The sequence below is a fragment of the Oncorhynchus masou genome, chromosome 32, assembly GCF_036934945.1.
Source record: "Oncorhynchus masou masou isolate Uvic2021 chromosome 32, UVic_Omas_1.1, whole genome shotgun sequence".
In the NCBI taxonomy this organism is placed as follows: domain Eukaryota; kingdom Metazoa; phylum Chordata; class Actinopteri; order Salmoniformes; family Salmonidae; genus Oncorhynchus; species Oncorhynchus masou.
Window position 1 is genome coordinate 7,415,131 of NC_088243.1, and position 27,217 is coordinate 7,442,347.

A 27,217-nucleotide genomic window follows, 5' to 3' on the forward strand; every position below is an offset into this window, starting at 1 on the left:
AGGAACCAGGTGCAGAGGGAGGGGTTAAGTCCCAGGGTCCTTAGCTTAGTGAGGAGCTTGGAGGGCAGGATGGTGTTGAATGCTGAGCTGTAGTCATTGAACAGCATTCTCACATATGTGTCTTTTGAGCAGGTGGGAAAGGGCATTGTGCAATAGAGATTGCATCATCTGTGTATCTGTTGGGGTGGTATGGAAATTGGAGTGGGCCCATGGTGTCTGGGATGATGGTGTTGATGTGGGCCATTGTAACAGTTTAACTTCCGTCCCCTCGCCCCGACCCGGGCTCCTCTGCACACATCAACAACTGACACCAACGAAGCATAGTTACCCATCGCGCCACAAAAGCCGCGGCCCTTGCAGAGCAAGGGGAACAACTACTTCAAGGTCTCAGAGCAAGTGACGTCACCGATTGAAACGCTATTAGCGCGCACCACCGCTAACTAGCTAGCCATTTCACATCGGTTACACCATGACCAGCCTTTCAAAGTAATTTAGATCGGAACCTTGGTACTCTTGGGCACAGGGACTATGGTGGTTGGCTTGAAACATGTTAGTATTCCAGACTGAGTCAGGGAGAGGTTGAAAATGTCAGTGAAGACACCTGCCAGCTAGTCAGCGCATGCTCTGAGTACTCATCCTGGTAATCCTGGGGCGGCAGGGTAGCCTAGTGGTTAGAGCGTTGGACTAGTAACCGAAAGGTTGCAAGTTCAAATCCCCGAGCTGACAAGGTACAAATCTGTTGTTCTGCCCTTGAACAGGCAGTTAACCCACTGTTCCTAGGCCGTCATTGAAAATAAGAATTTGTTCTTAACTGACTTGTCTAGTAAAATAAAAAAAAAAAAACAATCTGTCTGAATGTTAACCTGGTTAAAGGTCTTCCTCACATCGGTTATGGTGAGCGTGGTCGCACAGATGTCCGTAACAGCTGGTGCTCTCATGCATGGTTCAGTGTTGCTAGCCTCGAAGCGAGCATAGAAGGCATTTAGCTTCTCTAGCAGGCTCACGTCACTGGGCAGCTCCTAGCTGGGTTTCCCTTTGTAATCTATGATAGTTTGCAAACCCTGTCACATCCAACAAGCATTATAGCCGGTGTAGTAGGATTCGACCTTGGTCATGTTTTGACAATTTGCCTGTTTGATGGTTCGTCGGAGGACGTTACAGGATTTCTTATAAGCATCAGGATTAGTATCCCGCTCCTTGAAAGCAGCAGCTCTAGCCTTTAGCTCAGTGCGGGTGTTTCCTGTAATCCATGGCTTCTGGTTGGGATATGTACGCACAGTCACCGTGTGTACAACTTCGTCGATGCACTTATTGATGAAGCCGTTGCCTGAGGTGGTATACTCCTCAATGCCATTGTATGAGTCCCGGAACATATTCCAGTCTGTGCTAGCAAAACAGTCCTGTAGCTTAGCATCTGCGTCATCTGACCACTTCCGTATTGAACACGTCACTGGTACTTCCTGATTGAGTTTTTGCTTCTAAGAAGGAATCAGGAGGATAGAATTATGGTCAGATTTGTGAAACGGAGGTCAAGTGAGAGCATTGTGTGCATCTCTGTGTGTGGAGTAAAGGTGATCTAGAGATTTTTCGCCTCTAGTTGCACAGGTAACATGCTGGTAGAAATTAGGTAAGACAGATTTCAATTTCCCTGCATTAAAATCACCAGCCACTAGGAATCAGTACTCTCAGGCTGCTTCTCCTGTTTAACCAACCAGTAATATCAAGCTGTTTCTCCTGCCTAACCTACCTTATCCATCTGATCCACATCCACAAGGTTCCGTTTCCTTAACCAAAGCCTTAACCCAGGGATTCTACAAATGGTCTCCCGTTTGAGTGCAAGTGAATGAGATGTTTTGTCATTACCAGTATAACTGATCAGTGTGTCCTCTCAGTAAAGAGGATGTGCTATCAACTAACAACTTCACCTCTGAACCGCAAGGCCACATGTTTCTTGTAACCATGCTTTTTCTCAGAAACGCTATTGAGTCAACAAGCAGTTAACCTCAATTCTACAGCTCATTGTTACTTCCTACTGAGGAAATGTACTATACTTCTTATAAGACAAAGATACAAGCAAGACAGCAAACAGTTCAGACATTATATATTACAGAAATAACTAACGTAGTACATTATATTTAGTTTATATAGTCATGTACAGTTGTCCAATATTAGAGTGTATTATTGTGTCTCTATAAGGACTTACCTCCCTGCTCATCCAGCATAACCAGAGTCCTGATACCAGCATCTTTACTCTACACACCCCAGGTCAGAAGAAAAGAGGGGGGTGAGATAAGATAGGTCAGCAGTGATATCAAGCAGTTCAGTGTGAACAGAACACGGCAGTAGAGATCAAACAGTTCAGTGTGAACAGAACACGGCAGTAGAGATCAAACAGTTCAGTGTGAACAGAACACGGCAGTAGAGATCAAACAGTTCAGTGGAAACAGAACACGGCAGGAGAGATCAAACAGTTCAGTGTGAACAGAACACGGCAGTAGAGATCAAACAGTTCAGTGTGAACAGAACACGGCAGTAGAGAAATGGAGGAATAAGATCACTACCTCAAGACGTTTTAATCCAAACATGACATCATGGATCATCACCTGATTCCATATATATTCCAAGAAAAAAAAATGTCCCTCGGCTGAATGGAGTTGATGATCCCTGCTAAAGACAATAGGGTTCAATTTGGGATGGATCCCGTATGGGACATGGGTTATAGATAGAGTCAATGTACATGTTATCCATGAGGTGTTCTGTGGTGACGCAGTGTATGTTAACAGTGCTGAAGTAGAGAGTAACTCATGTAATTGTCAGAAGTTTTGGATTTCATAAAAAATTATCTTATTGTAATTCTGGCTTCTCAAACCAATGTGGGAATTTTTAATAATTACTGAAACATGGTTTAAAAAGTCTGTGCCAAACTCTGATGTCTCTCTCTGATGAATGGATATTATGTTATAGATCTGATAGTAACCTCATCTATGTTCCTTTAAACTGTTAGCTCTGAGGGTATTGTCAGCAGTAATCATATGCCCATAGAATTGAATGCCACCGTTTGCAATGAAACTGTCGGTCTTAGGAAGAAATCCAATGTTGGCAGTCCACTCAGTACCATTGGCTCAAATGTAAACACCACTGACATGTCTACCTCGGATCAGCCTCTCAGAATAGCACTAAAAACAAAGAAGTTCTTAACTGGTAAAATAAAATCTACACATGGTTATAGCATATACAGGAAAGATAGGAATGCAAATGGAGGACGTATTGTATATGTATTTTTTTTACTGTATTATATATTATGTTATGTATTATATTTTGCATTATGTATTGTATTATGTATTGTACTATGTAGTGTACCATGTATTGTATTATGTATTGCATTGTGTATTGTATTATTGAGTGTTATGTATTGTATTATGCATTTAGTTATGTATTGTACTATGTTATGTATTGTGTTATGTATTGTATTACGTATTATGTATTGTGTTATGTATTGTATTATGTATTGTATTTTGTATTGTAATATGTATTGTGTTATGTATTGTATAATGTATAATGTTATGTATTTTATTTTGTATTGTGTTATGTATAGTATTATGTATTATATTATGTATTATATGTATTCTATTTGTTGTGTTTTGTTTCCTGTTTGGATCCTAATAAAAAAACACTAAAGACTGGTGTTAGCTATGGTGATAGATGCAACATGACTTCCTCTGAGCACAACAAGGCTCTATTGGTAAACAATACAAAACAAAAATCCTATTTGGCACAAAGTGGATCTGATCACAACTGCTTTTAGAGGATGTATGATAGTGAGCTATTAGACCGACTCAGAACACAATATATATAAGGATGACAACAAAGCTCCTACTTGCTTGTTTGTTTTCCACCATAATTTGCAAATAAATTCATTAAAAACCCTACAATGTGATTTTCTGGATTTTTCTTCTCATTTTGTCTGTCATAGTTGAAGTGTACCTATGATGAAAATTACAGGCCTCTCTCATCTTTTTAAGTGGGAGAACTTGCAATAATTGGTGTCTGACTAAATACTTTTTGCCCCACTGTACCAAGGAATGTAAAGTGATATATATTGCTTGACACATTCATGCACGCACGCTCACACACACAATTTGCCTTTCTGCGATTCCTAGCATCCTATTCCCTCATCTCCATTTCAACTGACTGTAGAAGGTTCCTTCCCTAGGACCTTCTTCACCAATGTGTTTGGAAAAGGAAACGAGGAAAGAGGATGTGAGGAATCAAGGAAAGATGAACTGAGAACCATAGAGACAACAGAGAGGACACCCTTGCACCTGTCTTTTCTTACAACACTCTTGGCTGTCCCCATAAGAGAACCCTTTGAATGACCTTTTTTTGGTTCCGGGTAGAACCCTTTGAGGGGAAAAATATAATTTCAGAAATGCTTTGCTGTGTTTTTACGTCTCTTGTTATAGAATTGTCTCTTGTTATATGCTAGTTTTTTTCTAACCTGATACAAACTATTCTTTGTGTGACTTAATCATAAGACTGGAAAGTATAAAGTATAACTAAGAGCAGTTGAGTTTTGCAGGATTGAGGGGAAAGAAACCTATGGAGAAAAAAGACATTCTTCCCGCCCAAAACTCCATCATCCAAAAGTTGGGAATTAATTAAACAATATTTCTGTAAAATCAAGTGGTTGGAGTGGTCCGTGGATACTTAAAGAACAATTATGTCAGATCAGTTGTGTTTTGGGATCTCGTGAAGGACAGTAGAACATCGTAAATGTATCTCTCAACGTGTATATTTCCCAGTGATCAGATTCCCATCCAAATGTGGGGAATGAATATGATTAAATATGAAACTATTTGTGAGAAGATGTAATGCAATGTTAGCCTCCTAAATGAGAGAATAGTTTTTCATTTGAAGTCTTAAGTTAAAGATATTGTCCTTTTTTCAGAATTTCCACCTGACTGACGTGCCCAAGGTAAACTGCCTGTTACTCAGGCCCAGAAGCCAGGATATGCATATAATTGGTAGCATTTGGATAGAAAACACTTTGAAGTTTGTACAAATGTTAAACTAATGTATGAGAGTATAACACAAGTGATATGGTAGCCAGAAATCCAAATAAAAATCAACCGGAAATTATTATTTTTTGAGATACCATGCTCTTTCAATGGATAGCTATGGGTCCTATGTAATTCCAGGTCCCATATTGCAATTCCTATGGCTTCCACTAGATGTCAACAGTCTTCGTTCAAGGTTTCAGGCTTGTAACTTGAATGATGAAGAAGTAATATAAGTTTGGATAGAGAGAGTCAACTTTGAAAATCAGTCTTGGTGCACGCCATGGAGAGGACGAGAGCTTATTTTATTTTCCTATTGAACATACTTCTTTCCGAATGAAATATTATAGTTTATTTACATTTTAGGATACTTGAGGATTGCATAGAAACGTAGTTTGACTTGTTTGAACAAAGAATAAGGTGTAGTTTTTCGGGTTCCTATCTTGGCATGTTGAACAAGTGGATTACTGAAATCGATGGCGCCAACTAAACTGACATTTTGGGATATAAAGAAGGATTTTATCTAACAAAACGACCATTCATGTTGTAGCTGGGACCCTTGGGATTGCAAACAGAGGACGATTTTCAAAAGTAAGTGATTCATTTAATCTCTATTTGTGATTTTGTGAAGCCTGTGCTGGTTGAAAAATATGTTGATGTGGGTTGCCGTCCTCAAACAATGGCATGGTATGCTTTCGCCGTAAAGCCTTTTGTAAATCTGACAATGCAGTTAGATTAAGAAGAATTTCAGTTTTCAACCGATATAAGAGACTTGTATGTTCATAAATGTTTAATATTATGATTATTTATTTGAATTCATTCATGGAATCAACAGAAAGAAAGATAGAGGAAAAACAGGTTGACGTCATCTCTTTGAACCTGACAGGGACATGTACGTTTAACGTTGCACATTCACAGTCATTGCATGGTTCATTCTGTGAATGTCACCACTCACTTCTCCTCACCTATACAGTAGTAGGGCTCTAACAACTTACTCTGTTGCTATGACTACCAGTCCTCAGGATTCATGACGGAGTGAGTCACAACCACCCGTGGTGGGCGAGAGTGCTCCATGATGTGGCTCCCTAGCTCACTATTTATGGGCAGAAAGACTTTATCATCACAGTCTACAAGACACTAGTGTGTAAATGAGAGAGAGAGAGAGAGAGAGAGACGGGAGAGAGAGAGAGAGAGACAGAGATGGGAGAGAGACAGGGAGAGAGAGAGAGAGACAGAGACGGGAGAGACGGGAGAGAGAGAGAGAGACGGGAGAGAGAGAGAGAGAGAGAGAGAGAGACGGGAGAGAGACAGGAGAGAGAGTGAGAGAGAGAGAGACGGGAGAGAGAGAGAGACGGGAGAGAGAGAGAGAGACGGGAGAGACGAGAGAGACAGAGAGAGACAGGGAGAGAGAGAGAGACAGAGACGGGAGAGAGACGAGAGAGAGAGAGAGCGAGACGGGAGAGAGAGAGAGAGAGATGGGAGAGAGAGAGAGAGAGAGAGAGAGAGAGAGAGAGACTTGAGAGAGAGAGAGGGAGAGACAGGAGAGAAAGAGAGAGAGAGAGAGACAGAGACGGGAGAGAGACGGGAGAGAGAGAGAGATGGGAGAGAGAGAGAGAGAGAGACGGGAGAGAGAGCGAGAGAGAGAGATGGGGGAGAGAGAGAGAGAGAGAGAGAGACAGAGAGAGAGAGAAAGGGAGAGACGGGAGAGACAGAGAGAGAGAGAAAACAAAAAGATAATTACTTGACACATTGGAAAGAATTAACAAAAAAACAGAGCAAACTAGAATGCTATTTGGCCCTACACAGAGAGTACACAGCGGCAGAATACCTGACCACTGTGACTGACCCAAAATTAAGGAAAGCTTTGACTATGTACAGACTCAGCGAGCATAGCCTTGCTATTGAGAAAGGCCGCCGTAGGCAGATATGGCTCTCAAGAGAAGACAGGCTATGTGCTCACTGCCCACAAAATGAGGTGGAAACTGAGCTGCACTTCCTAACCTCCTGCCCAATGTATGACCATATTAGAGAGACATATTTCCCTCAGATTACTCAGATCCACAAAGAATTCGAAAACAAATGCAATTTTGAAAAACTCCCAAATCTACTGGGTGAAATTCCACAGTGTGCCATCAGAGCAGCAAGATTTGTGACCTGTTGCCACGAGAAAAGGGCAACCAGTGAAGAACACGCACCATTGTAAATACAAACCATATCTATCTATGCTTATTTATTTTATCTTGTGTCCGTTACCATTTGTACATTGTAAAAACGCTGTATATATATATAATATGACATTTGTAATGTCTTTATTGTTTTGAAACTTCTGTATGTGTGATGTCTACTGTTAATTTTTATTATTTATTTCACTTTATATATTATCTACCTTACTTGCTTTGGCAATGTTAACACATGTTTCCCATGCCAATGAAGCCCTTGAATTGAATTGAATTGAGAGGGAGAGACGGGAGAGACAGAGAGAGAGAGAGAGAGACGGGAGAGAGATGGGAGAGAGACGGGAGAGAGACGGGAGAGAGAGAGAGAGAGAGAGAGAGAGAGATGGGAGAGAGAGAGATACGGGAGAGAGATGGGAGAGAGACGGGAGAGAGACGGGAGAGAGAGAGAGAGAGAGAGATGGGAGAGAGAGAGATACGGGAGAGAGAGAGACGGGAGAGAGAGAGAGAGAGTTGTGTTACTGACAGTATGGTGGAGATTGTCTTTGATTTTATCGATGTCTCCTGTACTGATCTGCAATTGATATGACAACGAGCCCCCCGCCTCTGTATCCCCTTGCTGCCGAGCCATTGGATGGCCAGGGTTGGTTGCATGACATATGATATTCATACCTTGGCCCGGATTACAGTAGGCTACTAAATACCATGTCCAGTGGCACACTGACTCACCTAATGATGAAGATGAAGCCATAGGCTACTAGTCATGGTGATGGCAGATGCACTTTGTACTTGTATCTTTTTGTTGTTTCTAGTGGTTCAACAGACAGATTAGTCTTCTCTTTTCAAAGGTAGGCATGTGCTTTCCAAATGTCATTTGAAATTTGCGAAAGGCAAACTACCATAGCAATATAATCTATAGATTATATATATATCTATAGATAGCAACTAGTAACTAACAAAATAAAGGAAACACTTGAGTAAATGAGAGATACAAAATGGATGATATGGTATGGTTTAGGTCCACCTGTAGAATCTATGCCAAGGAGCATTGAAACTGTCCTGGCAGCTCATGGTGACCAAACATCGTTTTAAGACACATTAAATACGGAAAGTATTCAGACCCCTTGACTTCTTCCACATTTTGTTACTTTACAGCCTTATTCTAAGCAATGATTCAATCGTTTTTTTCCCCTCATCAATTGCAAGCCCTGCCTCATCTGCCGAGCATCAGAGATGGTGTAGTAGGATTCAATCTTAGTCCTCTATTGATGCTTTGCCTGTTTGATGGTTCATCTGAAGGTTTAGTATGATTTCTTATAAGTGCCCGGATTAGTGTCCCGCTCCTTGAAAGTGGCTGCTCTAGCCTTTAGCTCTGTGAGGATTACTGCATGGTTTCTGATTGGGAAATGTACGAACGTTCCCTGTGGAGACGACATTGTCGATGCACTTATTTATGAGCCCGGTGACTGAGGTGGTATACTCCTCAATGCCATTGCATGAATCCCAGAACATATTCCAGCCTGTGCTAGCAAAACAGTCCTGTAGTGTAGCATCTGCATCATCTGACCACTTCCCTATAGAGCGAGTCACTGGTACTTCCTGCTTTAGTTTTTGCTTGTAAGCAGGAATCAGGAGGATAGAATTATGGTCAGATTTGCCAAACGGAGGGCGAGGGAGAGCTTTGTACGCGTCTCTGTGTGTGGAGAAAAGGTGGTCTAGAGTTTTTTCCTCTGGTTGCACATGTGACATGCTGGTAGAAATTAGATTAACATGCGTTTAAGTTTGCCTGCATTAATGTTCCTGGCCAATAGGAGTGCCACCTCTGGACGAGCATTTTCTTGTTTACTTATACAGCTCGTTGAGTGCTGTCTCAGTGCCAGCATCGGTTTGTGGTGGTAACTAGACGGCTACAGAAAATATAGATGAAAACTCTCTTGGTAGATAGTGTGGTCTATAGCTTATCACCTTGAGCACCACATGTTATTGACAAATAGACACACACCCCCACCCCTCTTCTTACCAGAAGTAGCTGTTCTGTCCTGTCGATTCACTGAAAACACAGCCAACTGTATACAGTATTATCTGTGTCGTCGTTCAGTCACAACTTGGTGAAACATAAGATATTACAGTTTTTAATATCCTGTTGGTAGGATAGTCTCGAATGGAGATCCTCCAGTTTATTCTCAAGTTTATACCTATAACATGATGCAGCCACCACTATGCTTAAAAAATGGAGAGTGATACTCAGTAGTGTTGTATTGGATTTGTCCCAAACAAAACATTTTGTATTCAGGACAAAAGGTTTATTGCTTTGCCACATCTTTTGCAGTATTACTTTAGTACGTTGCTGTAAACAGGACGCATGTTTTGGAATATTTTTTATTCTGTACAGGCTTCCTTCTTTTCACTCTGTCAATCAGGTTTGTAATGTGGAGTAACTACAATGTTGTTGATCCATCCTCAGGTTTCTCCTGTCACAGCCATTAAACTCTGTTACTGTTTTAAAGTCACCATTGGCCTCATTGGAAATCCCTGAGCAGTTTCCTTCCTCTACGGCAACTGAGTTAGGAAGGACGCCTGTATCTTTGTAGTGACTGGATGTATTGATACACCGACCAGTGTAAGTGTAAGTTAATAACTCAAAGTGGAACTGACAACTTTATAACTACTCTGCAGGTATAAAACAAACAGACAATCAGAATATCAGTCCAACATATCAAATTCCCAGTTTAAGCTACTAAACCAACTTGATAAGAGGGTTTAGAAATGGGTTCTAATTTGACTCAGTGGTCTGTGATGAACACTACGGCATTGTTGTCAGAATACTGTGGATGGATGCAGTTCAATGCATGATTCATATAATACATTTAATACCAACAAATTTCAGAGTGGCGCAGTGGTCTACATCGCAGTGCTAGCTGTGCCACTAGGGATTCTGGGTTCGAGTCCATTCTCTGTCGCAACCGGCAGTGACCGGGAGACCTGTGGGGTGGTGCACAATTGGCCCAGTGTTGTCCGGGGTAAGGGGAGGGCTTGGCCGGCAGGGATGTCCTTGTCCCATCGCGCATCAGAGATTTCTGTGCACTCTGACACGGTTTCCAGGTGTACAGTGTTTCCTCCGACACATTGGTGCGGCTGGCTTCCAGGTTAAGTGTGCATTGTGTCAAGAAGCCGTGTGGCTTCGTTGGGTTGTGTTTCGGAGGACACATGTCTTTCGACCTTCGTCTCTCCCGAGTTGCAGAGAAGAGACAAGACTGTAACTACCAATTGGATACCATGAAATTGGGGAGAAAAAAAGGGGTTAACAAAAAATAAATACTCAAAGGGATATTCAATGTCTGTTTATTTCTACCAGTCTACCAATAGGTCCCCTTCTTTGCGAGGCATTGGAAAACCTCCCTGGTCTTTGTTGATGAATCTGTGTTTGAATTTCACTGCTCGACTGGGGGACCTTACAGATAACGTTATGTGTGGGGTACAGAGATGAAGTAGTCATTCAAAAATCTCATTCAACAGTATTACTGCACACAGATTGAGTCCATTGAGTAACTTACTATATGACAGAAGTCCATGTAACTTATTATATGACTTTGTTAAACACGTTTTTACTCTTGAGCTTATTTAGACCTGCCATAACAAAGGGGTCGACTACTTATTGACATTTCAGCTTTTCATTTTTTATTCATTTGTAAACATTTCAAAAAACCTTAATTCCACTTTGACTTTAGTGGATATCGTGTGTAGACCAGCGACAAAAATAAAAAATAAAAAATGGGCCCAGGGGCTTCAACCCCGGTAAGCCCCTGCATTATCCGGCCCTGTTCAGACCATGAATGATTTAGTGCAGGTCATTTTAATACAGCTAGCATAACTACATATAGATTTGAGAAATGTAGAGAAAGTACGAGGCATGGAAATAGACTTGATAGCACCAGATGCTTCTCTTCAACATGTATTATTTACGGTTCAATTTCACATAATGACCCAATTACATGGAGACATATGACACTGCTATGACTGTGTATTTGAAGCTGCCACTTTTCCCCCAAACATTCACTAGGAGCAGGACAGATTTCACGAGTGTTTCCATACATATATTACCTACGATTTTCACCTTTTGTCAGTGTCATCTTGTCCATCTCTTCCTGCATTCTAGAATCTGTCTGTCTGTCTGTCTGTCTGTCTGTCTGTCTGTCTGTCTGTCTGTCTGTCTGTCTGTCTGTCTGTCTGTCTGTCTGTCTGTCTGTCTGAGATGAGGGATTCACATATGGTCTTCAGATCCCGTCTCTCTGGAGATCCCGTATCTCTGGAGATCCCGTCTCTCCACCGACTAGCAGCATTGATTATTTTCCTCTCCCTCCCTCCACCATTTCAACAGAGCCCTGATATAACAGACTATAATAGTGTCTCTCTCTCTCTCTTCTCATCCTGAACGGCTCAACATGTACATGGGGGACAGACAGGTAGATTTAACCCCTCTGTCACTAGTTGGTTCAAATCTTTGCATTGAAATAGTCAACAGGAATATGTGCCTGATGTTCCACTGTATGCTTCATTGCTAAACTCATAAACCCCCAGTCAAGTCTATGACATCTCAGTCAATAACATCCTTATGTAGTGTTATAACGCCTCATAACAGGGCGGCTCAACGGATAACTCAGTTCGTGGGGCTGATTAAAGACAGAATTGAGGACAGAGGCAGAGTCGAACAACATCACATCAAGGAGATGGATAGCCCAGGAAACCATCAGTCAACATATTCACAACCTCCATAAAACGTAACACCCCCACTCAGTCAAAGAGAGGGCTTCCACTGCACTGAACAGATACGCTCCATGCACTAATACGCACTCTTAGCTGATTCTATTAGCCTAGTGTCCCTAGTTCAAAGCCCACTCAACGGCTATCACCCTGTGCTTGAGAGAAGAAGTCTGTAATTGGATATTTGGAAAAGTATTGACCTGGGTGGGTTTCTCAAAGCCTTGGTAGCTAAAGAGCTATGGTATTTTTCTTAACAACCAAGCCTCATAGCCGTGAAAGAGCTACCAACTATAAACGTGGTGTTTGACAGGTCAGTGTCCTACGTGTGAACGAACAACATCAGTGAAATGAAGAAGGTGGTGTGAGCCGAGGTAAACAATAACATAGTACTTAGAGAAAGGGTCTGAATACTTATGTAAATGGGAATATTTCAGTTTTACATTTTTAATACATTTGCAAAAATGTCTAAAAACATTGTTTTTGCTTTGTTATTATGGGTTGTTGTGTCCAGATTGATGAGGGGGGGAGGGATTATTTCATCCATTTTAGAATAAGGCTGTAACGTAACAAAATGTGGACAAAGTCAAGGAGTACTTTCTGAATGCACTGTACTACAACCAAGCACTGAAACCTCACCCCCTTTCTCTTCAGTGTTTTAATTAACTGGGGGAGTGCTAGCCTACAGACACACGTTGTATTGCTGAAGCTCAATGTTTATTTTTGTTGTTGTTTATCTAACCTTTATTTTGACGAGGCAGGTCAGTTAATAAGAACAAATTCTTCTTTACAATGAAAGCCTACCCCGGCCAAACCCAGACGGCACTGGGCCAATTGTGCACCACCCTATGGGACTCCCAATCACGGCCGGATGTGATGCAACCTGGATTCGAACCAGGTAATGCAGTGACACCTCTTTTACTGAGATGAAGTGTCTTAGACCACTGCGCCACTCAGGAACATGCTATAACCTAGAAGGTATGTGTGTAACAGCCATACACATTAAATCCATGTTGTGGCCTAGGGTTATACACACAGCCAACGCTGTATATGTGGAGCCACCTACTTTCAGGAGGCTGCAGAGGGGAGGACGGCTCATAATAATGTCTGGAACGGAGCCAAATGGAATGGCATCAAACACATGGAAACCAGCCATTACCGTGAACCTATTCCTCTCCAGCCATTACCGTGATTCCTCTCCAGCCATTACCGTGAACCTATTCCTCTCCAGCCATTACCGTGAACCTATTCCTCTCCAGCCATTACCGTGAACCTATTCCTCTCCAGCCATTACCGTGAACCTATTCCTCTCCAGCCATTACCGTGAACCTATTCCTCTCCAGCCATTACCGTGAACCTATTCCTCTCCAGCCATTACCGTGAACCTATTCCTCTCCAGCCATTACCGTGAACCTATTCCTCTCCATCCATTACCGTGAACCTATTCCTCTCCAGCCATTACCGTGAACCTATTCCTCTCCAGCCATTACCGTGAACCTATTCCTCTCCAGCCATTACCGTGAACCTATTCCTCTCCAGCCATTACCGTGATTCCTCTCCAGCCATTACCGTGAACCTATTCCTCTCCAGCCATTACCATGAACATATTCCTCTCCAGCCATTACCGTGAACCTATTCCTCTCCAGCCATTACCGTGAACCTATTCCTCTCCAGCCATTACCGTGAACCTATTCCTCTCCAGCCATTACCGTGAACCTATTCCTCTCCAGCCATTACCGTGAACCTATTCCTCTCCAGCCATTACCGTGAACATATTCCTCTCCAGCCATTACCGTGAACCTATTCCTCTCCAGCCATTACCGTGAACCTATTCCTCTCCAGCCATTACCGTGAACCGAATCCTCTCCAGCCATTACCGTGAACCTATTCCTCTCCAGCCATTACCGTGAACATATTCCTCTCCAGCCATTACCGTGAACCTATTCCTCTCCAGCCATTACCGTGAACCTATTCCTCTCCAGCCATTACCGTGAACCTACTTCTCCCCAATTAAGGTGCCACCAACCTCCTGTGGACCTACTCATGCATAATACATGCTGGGATATTGGCCCTTCATCCTCTACAATTTTAAAGCACTCTGGAAACAGACACAGTCACAGATTGACAGTACACTTAAAGCACTATTCAGCCATTGTCTTCCAGGAAGTAGGATTGTTGTTGAACTAAGGCTCATCCCTCGACTGGGAGGAGTCAAACTCTAAAACGTAAGGAGATGTGCTTTTTTCTAAAACAAATTATGTAAAACTAAACCAAAAATTAAACTTCACTACAAAGGAAGTACAAGTGCTTATATTTCACGCGGAAATTAGGAAGTTTAATTTGTCTCTAAATTAGAATAAGAGAATTGTGTGTGTGTGTGTGTGTAATGTTGACATGACCTTACCTCCTCAACCATGGCCAGCATACGCCGAGTGCTCTCCAGCGACTGTGGAGAGAAAACACCCATATTAGAGAGTTGTCAGATGAATCTCTTCTCTACTACTGAACTGTACCACACACCTGGTGGGGAATACACCTGGTGGGGAATACACCTGGGGATGAATACACCTGGTGGGGAATACACCTGGTGATGAATACACCTGGTGATGAATCTCTTCTCTACCACTGAACTGTACCACACACCTGGTGCGGAATACACCTGGTGATGAATACACCTGGTGATGAATCTCTTCTCTACCACTGAACTGTACCACACACCTGGTGGGGAATACACCTGGTTGAGAATACACCTGTTGGGGAATACACCTGGTGATGAATACACCTGGTGATGAATACACCTGGTAGGGAATACACCTGGTGATGAATACACCTGTTGGGGAATACACCTGGTGATGAATACACCTGTTGGGGAATACACCTGGTGATGAATACACCTGGTGGGGAATACACCTGGTGATGAATACACCTGGTGATGAATACACCTGGTAGGGAATACACCTGGTGATGAATACACCCGGTGATGAATACACCGGTTGGGGAATACACCTGTTGGGGAATACACCTGGTGATGAATACACCTGGTGGGGAATACACCTGTTGGGGAATACACCTGGTGATGAATACACCTGTTGGGGAATACACCTGTTGGGGAATACACCTGGTGATGGATACACCTGTTGGGGAATACACCTGGTGATGAATACACCTGGTGATGAATGTCTTCTCTACCACTGAACTGTAGCACAGACCTTGTGGGGATACACCAGAAATTGAATCTCTTCTCTACTACTGTACTGTACCACACACCTGGTGCTGAATACACCTGTTGGGAAAAACACCTGGTGATGAATACACCTGGTGGAGAATCTCTTCTCTACCACTGAACTGTGCCACACACCTGGTGGGGAATACACCTGGTTGGGAATACACCTGTTGGGGAATACACCTGGTTGGGAATACACCTGTTGGGGAATACACCTGGTGATGAATACACCTGTTGGGGAATACACCTGGTGATGAATACACCTGTTGGGGAATACACCTGGTGATGAATACACCTGTTGGGGAATACACCTGGTGATGAATACACCTGGTGGGGAATACACCTGGTGATTTATACACCTGGTGATGAATACACCTGGTGATGAATACACCTGTTGGGGAATACACCTGGTGATGAATACACCTGTTGGGGAATACACCTGGTGATGAATACACCTGGTGGGGAATACACCTGGTGATGAATACACCTGTTGGGGAATACACCTGGTGATGAATACACCTGGTGATGAATCTCTTCTCTACCACTGAACTGTAGCACAGACCTTGTGGGGAATAAACCAGGTGATGAATCTCTTCTCTACTACTGTACTGTACCACACACCTGGTGCTGAATACACCTGGTGGGAAAAACACCTGGTGATGAATACACCTGGTGGTGAATCTCTTCTCTACTACTGAATTGTACCACACACCTGGTGATGAATACACCTGGTGGGGAATACACCTGGTGGGGTATACACTTGGTGGTGAATCTCTTCTCTACTACTGAATTGTACCATACACCTGGTGGGGAATACACCTGGTGATGAATACACCTGGTGGGGAATACACCTGGTGGGGTATACACCTGGTGATGAATACACCTGGTGATGAATACACCTGGTGGGGTATACACTTGGTGATGGATACACCTGGTGATGAATACACCTGGTGATGAATACACCTGGTGATGAATACACCTGGTGGGGTATACACCTGGTATACCATATGATTAATATTGACAAACAGTCAGCTATATCATTAACATGTCATTAACATATTAACATTGACACACAGTGAGCTATATCATTGACATATCATTAACATTAACATACAGTGAGCTATATCATTGACATATAATTAACATTGACCCACAGTGAGCTACCAATTCTTCACATTCCCACTGGATTGTTGACCAGTTCTCCTCACTCTTTCCCACTTTTTCCATCTACCCCCCTTTCCATACATATATTTCCCTCAAAATGTGTTTATCTCACTGTTATCTCCCTTTTCCTCTCCTCTCCTCTCCTCTGCTCTGCTTCTCCCTTCCCCTCCTCAATCTCCCCCTCTCCCTCCTCCCTTTCCTCCCTACCTCCTTCCCTTCCTCCCTGCCTCCGTCCCATTCCTTTACTTATCCAATCTCACTCTCTCTCTCTCTCGTCTCTCGGTTCTCTCTCCCTCCCTCTCATCTCCCTCCCTCTCGTCTCCCTCCTTCTCGTCTCCCTCCCTCTCGTCTCCCTCCCTCTCGTCTCCCTCCCTCTCATCTCCCTCCCTCTCGTCTCCCTCCCTCTCATCTCTCTCTCTCTCTCTCTCTCTCTCTCTCTCTCTCTCTCTCTCTCGTCTCTCTCGGCTCTCTCTCCCTCCCTCTCATCTCCCTCCCTCTCGTCTCCCTCCCTCTCGTCTCCCTCCCTCTCGTCTCCCTCCCTCTCGTCTCCCTCCCTCTCTCTCTCCCCCCTCTCGTCTCCCTCCCTCTCGTCTCCCTCCCTCTCGTCTCCCCCTCTCGTCTCCCCCTCTCGTCTCCCCCCTCTCGTCTCCCTCCCTCTCGTCTCCCTCCCTCTCGTCTCCCTCCCTCTCGTCTCCCTCCCTCTCGTCTCCCTCCCTCTCGTCTCCCTCCCTCTCGTCTCCCTCCCTCTCGTCTCCCCCCTCTCGTCTCCCTCCCTCTCGTCTCCCTCCCTCTCGTCTCCCTCCCTCTCGTCTCCCTCCCTCTCGTCGTCTCCCTCCCTCTCGTCTCCCTCCTTCTCGTCTCCCTCCCTCTCGTCTCCCTCCCTCTCGTCTCCCTCCCTCTCGTCTCCCTCCCTCTCGTCTCCCCCTCTCGTCTCCCTCCCTCTCATCTCCCTCCCTCTCGTCTCCCTCCCTCTCGTCTCCCTCCCTCTCGTCTCCCTCTCCCTCCAGAGCCTGGCTGGATTACATTATCCCTTCCTGAATGTTTAATAGGTCCATTTGGGCTAGTGTGTTATTCTGGCCATCTGAATTAAGGCTGTGCCCCACTCAGAAAGGACAGGCTAGAGAGATGTACAGTTAACACTGTCGAAAACACCCGCAGCAAAACCATGGGAACATGGAAACAGTTGGACAAATAACCCATAACCATGACACCTAGTTTATAACAAATAGAGTTTATGTCTGACTAACGGTAGTTGACACGCAGTGCTCGATAACAGAGAAGGGAGAATAGAGAATAACAGTGATGTGGATAACAAGACAACTGAACCAAGGATTATTAACGTGAGATTATAACGCATTGTCAATCTGTGATCAAATGAACCCAATGACAGTAGGCTACATGCGACAGTATGTTAGGGTGAGATATTAGACAATGCATTCTGTTACCGACCTCAGACGCCACACGTTCACCCTGCGGGGCGACAGACGGAGGGGATCATAACAATGCATCATACTCCACTTTTCCCAAAGATGCAGGAAAGTTCCCAAAACAAGAGATGTATCTGTGTCTATGTATTATTATATCAAATGTTGTCATCCCTTTGATTATCAACCAAGACCAGACTGACGGCCATTTTAGAAAAAAAATACTTCCTGTGCCAAGCAAGGTTTTTGTCCACTAACCGAGTCAAATACTCAAGTGATCTTGACACAAAGTGGGATTTGGCTGATAATGGGCCAATATCTGGATGTCTGTTATCATTGACACCAAGCAGGGCTGGCACTACCTCAAAGAGTAGTCTTTCATGTAACAGATGAACGTTTATTGTCACGAGTCTTGTCCTGGAGGTAGAACGGAATGGTTTCTGCTAAATAGGCTACAGTGGCTTGCGAAAGTATTCACCCCCCTTCGCATTTTTCCTATTTTGTTGCCTGATAAACTGGAATTAAAATTGATTTTTTTGGTGAGTTTGTATCATTTGATTTACACAACATGCCTACCACTTTGAAGATGCTAACTATTTTTTATTGTGAAACAAACAAGAAAAAAATGAAAAAAAATGAAAACTTGAGCGTGCATAACTATTCAACCCTCCCAAAGTCAATACTTTGTAGAGCCATCATTTGTAGCAATTACAGCTGCAAATATCTTGGGATATGTCTCTATAAGCTTGGCACATCTAGCCACTGGTATTTCTGCCCAAACTTCAAGGCAAAACTGCTCCATCTCCTTCAAGTTGAAAGGTTACGCTGGTGTACAGCAATCTTTAAGTCATACCACAGATTCTCAATTGGATTGAGGTTTGTGCTTTGACTAGCCCATTCCAAGATGTTTCTCCTAAATTTACTCGAGTGCTGCTTTAGCAGTATGCTTAGGGTCGTTGTCCTGCTGGAAGGTGAACCTCCATCCCAGTTTCAATCTCTGGAAGACTGAAAAGGTTGGTTTCTGGTTTCCCTCAAGAATTTCCCTGTATTTAATTCTGACCAGTTTCCTTGTCCCTGCCGATGAAAACATCCCCACAGCATGCTGCCACCACCATGCTTCACTGTAGGGATGGTGTTCTCTGTGTGATGAGAGGTGTTGGGTTTGCACCAGACATAGCGTTTTCCTTGACGGCCAAAAAGCTACATTTTAGTCTCATCTGACCAGAGTACCTTCCTCCATATGTTTAGGGAGTCTCCCACATGACTTTTGGCGAACACTAAATGTGTTTGCTTATTTTTTTCTTTATTCTTTAAGCAATGGCATTTTTCTGGCCACTCTTCCATAAAGCCCAACTCTGTGGATTGTATGGCTTAAACTGGTCCTATGGACAGATACTCCAATCTCCGCTGTAGAGCTTTGCAGCTCCTTCAGGGTTATCTTTGGTCTTCTTGTTGCCACTCTGATTAATGCCCTTCTTGACTGGTCCGTGAGTTTTGGTGGGCGGCCCTCTCTTCGCAGGTTTGTTGTGGTGCCATATTCTTTCCATTTAAAAAAAATGGATTTAATGGAGCTCCGTGGGATGTTTAAAGTTTCAGATATTTTTTTATAACCCAACCCTGATCTTTACTTCTCCGCAACCTGACCTGTTTGGAGAACTCCTTGGTCTTCATGATGCCGCTTGCTTGGTGGTGCCCCTTGCTTAGTGGTGTTGCAGACTCTGGGGCCTTTCAGAACAGATGTATATATACTGAGATCATATGACAGATCATGTGACACTTAAATAAAGTCCACCTGTGTGCAGGTGGACTTTATCTAACTAATTATGTGACTTCTGAAGGTAATTGGTTGCACCAGATCTTATTTAGGGGCTTCATAGCAAAGGCGGTGAAAACATATGCACGCACCACTGTTGTGTTTTTTATTTTATAGAATTTTTTAGTATTTTTTTTTCATTTCACTTCACCAATTTGGACTATTTTGTGTATGTCCATTATATGAAATCCAAATTAAAATCAATTTAAATTACAGGTTGTAATGCAACAAAATAGGAAAAACACCAAGGGGATGAATACTTTTGCAAGGCACTGTATATTGTAAAAATTGATTAAAACAAATATTAGCTCTTTGGTCTTAATTTAGAGTTAGGATAAGGCATTAGGGTTAGGTTTAAGGTTAGGGTTATGTTTAAAATCAGATTGTATAACTTTGTGGCTGTGCCAGCTAGTGACCACTCTGAAAAGCTGTCTCTCGTAGGCTACAGGAGTCATCCCAATATGGCTGCCTCAAAGCATAAATACAGGTTATATCATGATTTGCATACACAGATTTGATCTCTTTCTATCCATGTAAACCAGAATAAAAGGGTAAGTGTAGCTAGTTAAATATAAACAAAGCTCATTGTCAAATTAAAACACAATCTGTTAACTTACACAGATTGTAAAATACAAGGTAAGTAGTAGGCTACAGATAGCAATGTGCTGTACATTCTTCATAAAATAAACACACACGCACAAATGTACACACACACACACACAATGTATCAGACCAAAAACAAAATGGTGTGTTTCAGGCAGTGTCTGCTTGACTCAGCTTAGAGCAATACAGTCTATTTATAGTCAAACAGCACGCACACATCTTTCTAATTCATGACTTGCATAGCCCCACATAGTCTCTTTCCCCTCAAGTACAGATTGTTTTACAGTGTTGCAAAAGTGGAACAAAAAAAGTTGACAGAGCTCTGATATGTAATAAAGATGCTTAATTGTTTGCTTCTGTCTCAGGTGTGGAGCTCAAGGCCCATGTTCAGAAAAACATCTCAGAGTACAAGTGCTGATCCTCCTGTCTGTATATAACCATATTCATTATGATCTAAAAGGCTAAATGAATCCTAAAATCAGCACTCGCACTCTGAGACGCTTTTCAAACACACACCCTGATGTGGATCTCATTTGTGTTCATGAAACAATGAAGATCTACTGTGAGCCGTCACTCAGGTTGGAGGTGTGTGTGAGGTGTGTGTGGTAGGTGTCTTTGTGTGTGTTTTTACCTCATCAGCTATCTGGTCCGCCTTTGTCTGCAGGTTTTCCAGCTCATTGCGCATGTCCGCTTCATCTGCCATGGCTTTTGGGTTGTGAGATGGGCGTTGGCCTCCAAACAATGAGAAAAGTGGCTGCTATTTTAAAACTGAGAAGAGAGGGAGAAGGAGAAAGAGAGAGAGAGAGAGAGAGAGAGACAGAGACAGAGAGAGAGAGAGAGAGAGAGAGAGAGACAGAGAGAGAGAGAGAGAGAGAGAGAGAGAGAGAGACAGAGAGAGAGAGAGAGAGAGAGAGAGACACAGAGAGAGAGAGAGAGAGAGAGAGAGAGAGAGAGAGAGAGAGAGAGAGAGAGAAAATAACAACCATGGTAAGTATCATCACATTAGTGTTTGATGGCGATTAACAGAAAAAAATGTTCACTTAGATTTGCTTAGAGATAATATATATGCAGAGATCACAAATCAAATCAAATCATATGTATTTATATAGCCCTTCTTACATCAGCTGATGCCACAAAGTGCTGTACAGAAACTTTATAACAGAACATGGCCAAGATGTTCAAATGTTCATAAATGACCAGCATGGTCAAATAATAATAATCACAGTAGTTGTCGAGGGTGCAGCAAGTCAGCACCTCAGGAGTAAATGTCAGTTGGCTTTTCATAGCCGATCATTCAGAGTATCTCTACCGCTCCTACTGTCTCTAGAGAGTTGAAAACAGCAGGTCTGGGACAGGTAGCCCGTCCGGTGAACAGGTCAAGTTTCCATAGCCGCAGGCAGAACAGTTGAAACTGGAGCAGCAGCACGGCCAGGTGGACATCACACACGTCAAGCCGCATTTCAGATACTGTAGGATAGGACGTTTCTTTGATAATGAATCTAGTCAACCATTAATCATTGTGGATGGCTCAGAGTTATCCCAGTTCTCAAAGTTTTGAGTCAAACAAGTAAAACATTTGCAACCACCTTAACTGAAGCATCATCTAGACTGGGGATGGGCAGCCTGATTGATGTCACACTGTTGCCCCAGCGAACACTGAATCCAATACTTAACTAATCATGATCTTCAGTTTAGAATACAATTTGTATAATTAGCTGTGTTTGCTAGGGGTGGTGGAAAGTGTGACAATGCTCCGGCCCCCAAGGACTGGAGTTGCCCCTCCCTGGTCTAGTCTAATCTCTCATGCACAGATGTATGTATGTATGTAAAATGTAAGATCTGTTGGGAATGAATGGGATAATAACCGTAATTCCAGTGTTTGGGTTTTGTCACTGGTTATTTGGACTTAACAGGATGGGGTTTTGGCTGAGAGTTTCCTTTCGTGAGGGTGGAGACTTTGCATACTGGAATTCTCAAATTTAAAATACAAACATGTATAGAGCTAGAATTTAATCACACGGCTGACCAAATTACGTAAGATTTCAGTTATGGGTTAACCTGAGATTAAGATCAGACAGACACAGCAGCCAAAGTCCCCAAAGAAGAGTCCTTCCCTCTCTCTCTTATCCTTCCTGTGGTATCCCTGTCTGGTCTCCCTCACAGCTCGGAGAGATGCATATAACAGTTGAGATGGGTTCAGTCAGGCCTTTACACTAAGACCAGCACCCCTGGTAGGATGAAGTGTTATTGTCACTGTGTAATGGTAATGCTCCTGTCAAGGGTCTCCTCTCTGCCTCCCAGACAGATGGCTTTAGCTCCCACTTCTCTATGAGAGCATCTGAAATCCATATCCATCCCTGTCTACCTTTCTCCAGGGAAATTAGAAACTTATCTCAAGTGTTTCCATAGGAGAGCGGGAGAGGGGGAGGTAGAGGAGTTGGCAGATTTCTATTTGTAATACAGGTTTTATTTCAGTTCACTTCAATCTGTAATTGATGTATTATTATTTACGTAAGCGGAGCCTGATTTCCTGGTTTTCCGGAGCTCTTAATAACTCCTTATCCAAAAAGCATATATATATATATTCTTGGTAATTTTTACTCCATTTTTCCCCCCAATTTCGTGATTAAGATCTTGTCTCATCGTTGCAACTGCTCAACAGCCAAACCCTCCCCTAACCTGGACGACAGGGTGTTGGTGCAAAGGTTAAAATGCTGTGGAATTACTAGTCATGCTCTAGATTGGTTTATAAATTGCCTATCAAATCGTACACCATGTGTAAAGGCGGATGGTTCTAAATCCATAGAGTCCCTAGAGTTATGCCTAGGTGTTCCGCAAGGTGCTATTTTGGGTCCACTGTTGTTCATCAACAACATTGGGGATCATATTGAAACAGCAGATGTTCATTTTTATGCCGATGATCCTGTTTTTCATTGAAGTGGTAGCAGTTACCATACAACAGAATCTGTATGATTTGAAGCTGGATTTGGGTTAAACAAAATGCATGGTATTTTCAAATGCCAGGCATGTTATGAATCATGTCATTGCTACAATGGATGTACATACTATAGAGCAAGTCAAAGTGTACAAATATTTGGGAGTGTGGGTTGATGACAAGCTGAGTTGAGCTGTTCATGTGGAAAACTTGATAAGGAAGCTCAAGCTGAGAATAGGTTTTTATTACCAGCATAAGGCTTGTTTGTCTCTGGAGGCCAGAAAGGAGCAGGTACAATGTATATTACTGGCAGCTTTAGATTTGAGTGATGTTATAAACTCAGCAAAAAAAGAAATGTCCCTTTTTCAGGACCCTGTCTTTCAAAGATAATTCGTAAAAATCCACAGATCTTCATTGTAAAGGGTTAAAACACTGTTTAAACACTGAGGGCTTGTAGGCCTGTTGTGAGGCAGGTCCTCACCAGACATCACTGGCACAAACGTCGCAAACCCACTGTCGCTGGACAGGCAAAAAGTGCTCTTCACTGACGAGTCGCGGTTTTGTCTCACCAGGGGTGATGGTCAGATCCGTGTTTATCGTCAGAGGAATGAGCGTTACACTGAGGCCTGTACTCAGGAGCGGGATCTATTTGGAGGTGGAGGGTCCGTCATGGTCTGGGGCGGTGTGTCACAGCATCATAGGACTGAGCTTGATGCCATTGCAGGCAATCTCAATGCTGTGCGTTACAGGGAAGGCATCCTCCTCCCTCATCTGGTACCCTTCCTGCAGACTCTTCCTGACATGACCCTCCAGCATGACAATGCCACCAGCCATACTGCTCGTTATGTGCTTGATTTCCTGCAAGACAGGAATGTCAGTGTTCTGCCATGGCCAGCGAAGAGCCCGAATCTCAATCCCATTGAGCACATCTGGAACCTGTTGGATCGGAGGATGAGGGCTAGGGCCATTCCCCCCAGAAATGTCCTGGAATTTGCAGGTGCCTTGGTAGAAAAGTGGCGAAACATCTCACAGCAAGAACTGGCAAATCTGATGCCGTCCACGAGGAGGAGATGCACTGCAGTACTTAATGCAGCTGGTGGCCACACCAGATACTGACTGTTACTTTTGATTTGGACCCCCCTTTGTTCAGGGACACATTATTCAATTTCTGTTTGTCACATGTCTGTGGAACTTGTTCAGTTTTTGTCTCAGTTGTTGAATCTTGTTATGTTATATCTTGTTACAAATATTTACACGTTAAGTTTTCTGAAAATAAACGCAGTTGACAGTGAGAGGACGTTTCTTTTTTTGCTGAGTTTATATATGGAGGCCTCAACCACTACCCAGAGAGCACTTGCTTCAGTGTATCATGCTTCCTTCAAGTTCATTACCAATCAAACACATCTAACACATCATTGTGATCTCTAGAGCACCGTTGGCTGGTCATTATTGACCTTGCGGAGGCTTAAACACCGGTATACACTGATTTATAAGGCCATATTGAGTAAAATGCCACTTTATCACTGTTATTTTTTAATCAGGTTAGAAAAATAAATATGATTTACGGTCCCATTTTCATTTGCTTTTAACAATATCAAGAAATAGAACAGGTCATGGAAGAAAACGTTTCAGTTTCTCAGCTCTGTGGTCCTGGAATTCTATCCTGAACATTTTAAACTTTGATGATTTAGTTATGTTGGTGGTGTTTAAACACTTGGTTGATGTAAGTATCATAGAATAGTGTAATTGTCTTTGGGACAGCTGGTTTTAAGTTCTGACATTTGTGTTTCTTTACATAGTATGTAATTGTTGTACTATAAGTGTCTAGTTTTGTTCAATGTTGTGTTAGTATATGTAAGTTGTTTTGGCTGAAACTTTCTTCCCCCTGTGGCTGTTGGACCAGGTCTGTCTTGAGAAATAGACTTCATCTCTACGACAAAAACCTGTATAAACCAAGTTTAAATAAAAATGTAAAATTAAAACATCTAGGCCTATACATCTTTACTTTAAATAACATCTAGGTGTTAGGTTCTTATTTTTCAGAGTAAATAAGTCACGGACACTAGAGAAGGTTTAACCAAGTTGAATTATTCCCCAAGGTTCTGCACAACTCTAATCAGACATTACAGTTTACATGCACCCTGATTAGGACACCCCTCCCCCTTACAGTTTATATGCACCCTGATTAGGACACCCTCCCCCTTACAGTTTATATGCACCCTGATTAGGACACTCCTCCCCCTTACAGTTTATATGCACCCTGATTAGGACACCCCTCCCCCTTACAGTTTATATGCACCCTGATTAGGACACTCCTCCCCCTTACAGTTTATATGCACCCTGATTAGGACACCCTCCCCCTTACAGTTTATATGCACCCTGATTAGGACACCCCTCCCCCTTACAGTTTATATGCACCCTGATTTGGACACCCCCCTTACAGTTTATATACACCATGATTAGGACACTCCTCCCCCTTACAGTTTATATGCACCCTGATTAGGACACCCCCTTACAGTTTATATGCACCCTGATTAGGACACTCCTCCCCCTTACAGTTTATATGCACCCTGATTAGGACACTCCTCCCCCTTACAGTTTATATGCACCCTGATTAGGACACTCCTCCCCCTTACAGTTTATATGCACCCTGATTAGGACACCCCCCCCCCTTACAGTTTATATGCACCCTGATTAGGACACTCCTCCCCCTTACAGTTTATATGCACCCTGATTAGGACACCCCCCCTTACAGTTTATATGCACCCTGATTAGGACACTCCTCCCCCTTACAGTTTATATGCACCCTGATTAGGACACCCCTCCCCCTTACAGTTTATATGCACCCTGATTAGGACACCCCCCCCTTACAGTTTATATGCACCCTGATTAGGACACCCCCCTTACAGTTTATATGCACCCTGATTAGGACACTCCTCCCCCTTACAGTTTATATGCACCCTGATTAGGACACCCCTCCCCTTTACAGTTTATATGCACCCTGATTAGGACACCCCTCCCCCTTACAGTTTATATGCACCCTGATTAGGACACCCCCCTTACAGTTTATATGCACCCTGATTAGGACACCCCCCCCTTACAGTTTATATGCACCCTGATTAGGACACCCCCCCCCATACAGTTTTTATGCACCCTGATTAGGACACCCCTCCCCCTTACAGTTTATATGCACCCTGATTAGGACACCCCTCCCCCTTACAGTTTATATGCACCCTGATTAGGACACCCCCCCCCCCTTACAGTTTATATGCACCCTGATTAGGACACCCCCCCCCCTTACAGTTTAGTTTATATGCACCCTGATTAGGACACCCCCCCTTACAGTTTATATGCACCCTGATTAGGACACCCCTCCCCCTTACAGTTTATATGCACCCTGATTAGGACACCCCTCCCCCTTACAGTTTATATGCACCCTGATTAGGACACCCCTCCCCCTTACAGTTTATATGCACCCTGATTAGGACACCCCTCCCCCTTACAGTTTATATGCACCCTGATTAGGACACCCCTCCCCCTTACAGTTTATATGCACCCTGATTAGGACACCCCTCCCCTTACAGTTTATATGCACCCTGATTAGGACACCCTCCCCCTTACAGTTTATATGCACCCTGATTAGGACACCCTCCCCTTACAGTTTATATGCACCCTGATTAGGACACCCCTCCCCCTTACAGTTTATATGCACCCTGATTAGGACACCCCTCCCCCTTACAGTTTATATGCACCCTGATTAGGACACCCCTCCCCTTACAGTTTATATGCACCCTGATTAGGACACCCCTCCCCCTTACAGTTTATATGCACCCTGATTAGGACACCCCTCCCCCTTACAGTTTATATGCACCCTGATTAGGATGCACCCCCCCCCCTTACAGTTTATATGCACCCCCTTACAGTTTATATGCACCCTGATTAGGACACCCTCCCCCTTACAGTTTATATGCACCCTGATTAGGACACCCCCCTTACAGTTTATATGCACCCTGATTAGGACACCCTCCCCCTTACAGTTTATATGCACCCTGATTAGGACACCCCC

At 43.3% G+C, this 27,217-nt stretch overlaps 1 protein-coding gene across 1 annotated transcript in view; it reads right to left on the reverse strand.

The window, feature by feature from the left end:
* The window catches only part of LOC135525517 (synaptosomal-associated protein 25-B-like), a 71,980-nt gene that overhangs the window by 10,440 nt on the left and 34,323 nt on the right, over positions 1 to 27,217 (reverse strand). The window contains exons 2-4 of the mRNA XM_064953187.1: positions 20,848 to 20,984; positions 14,394 to 14,435; positions 2,204 to 2,252 (exon numbers count right to left, since the gene is read on the reverse strand). Coding sequence (XP_064809259.1) covers positions 2,204 to 2,252; positions 14,394 to 14,435; positions 20,848 to 20,919 — 163 coding nt within the window. The 5' untranslated portion in view covers positions 20,920 to 20,984. The remainder of the gene's footprint in view (positions 1 to 2,203; positions 2,253 to 14,393; positions 14,436 to 20,847; positions 20,985 to 27,217) is intronic.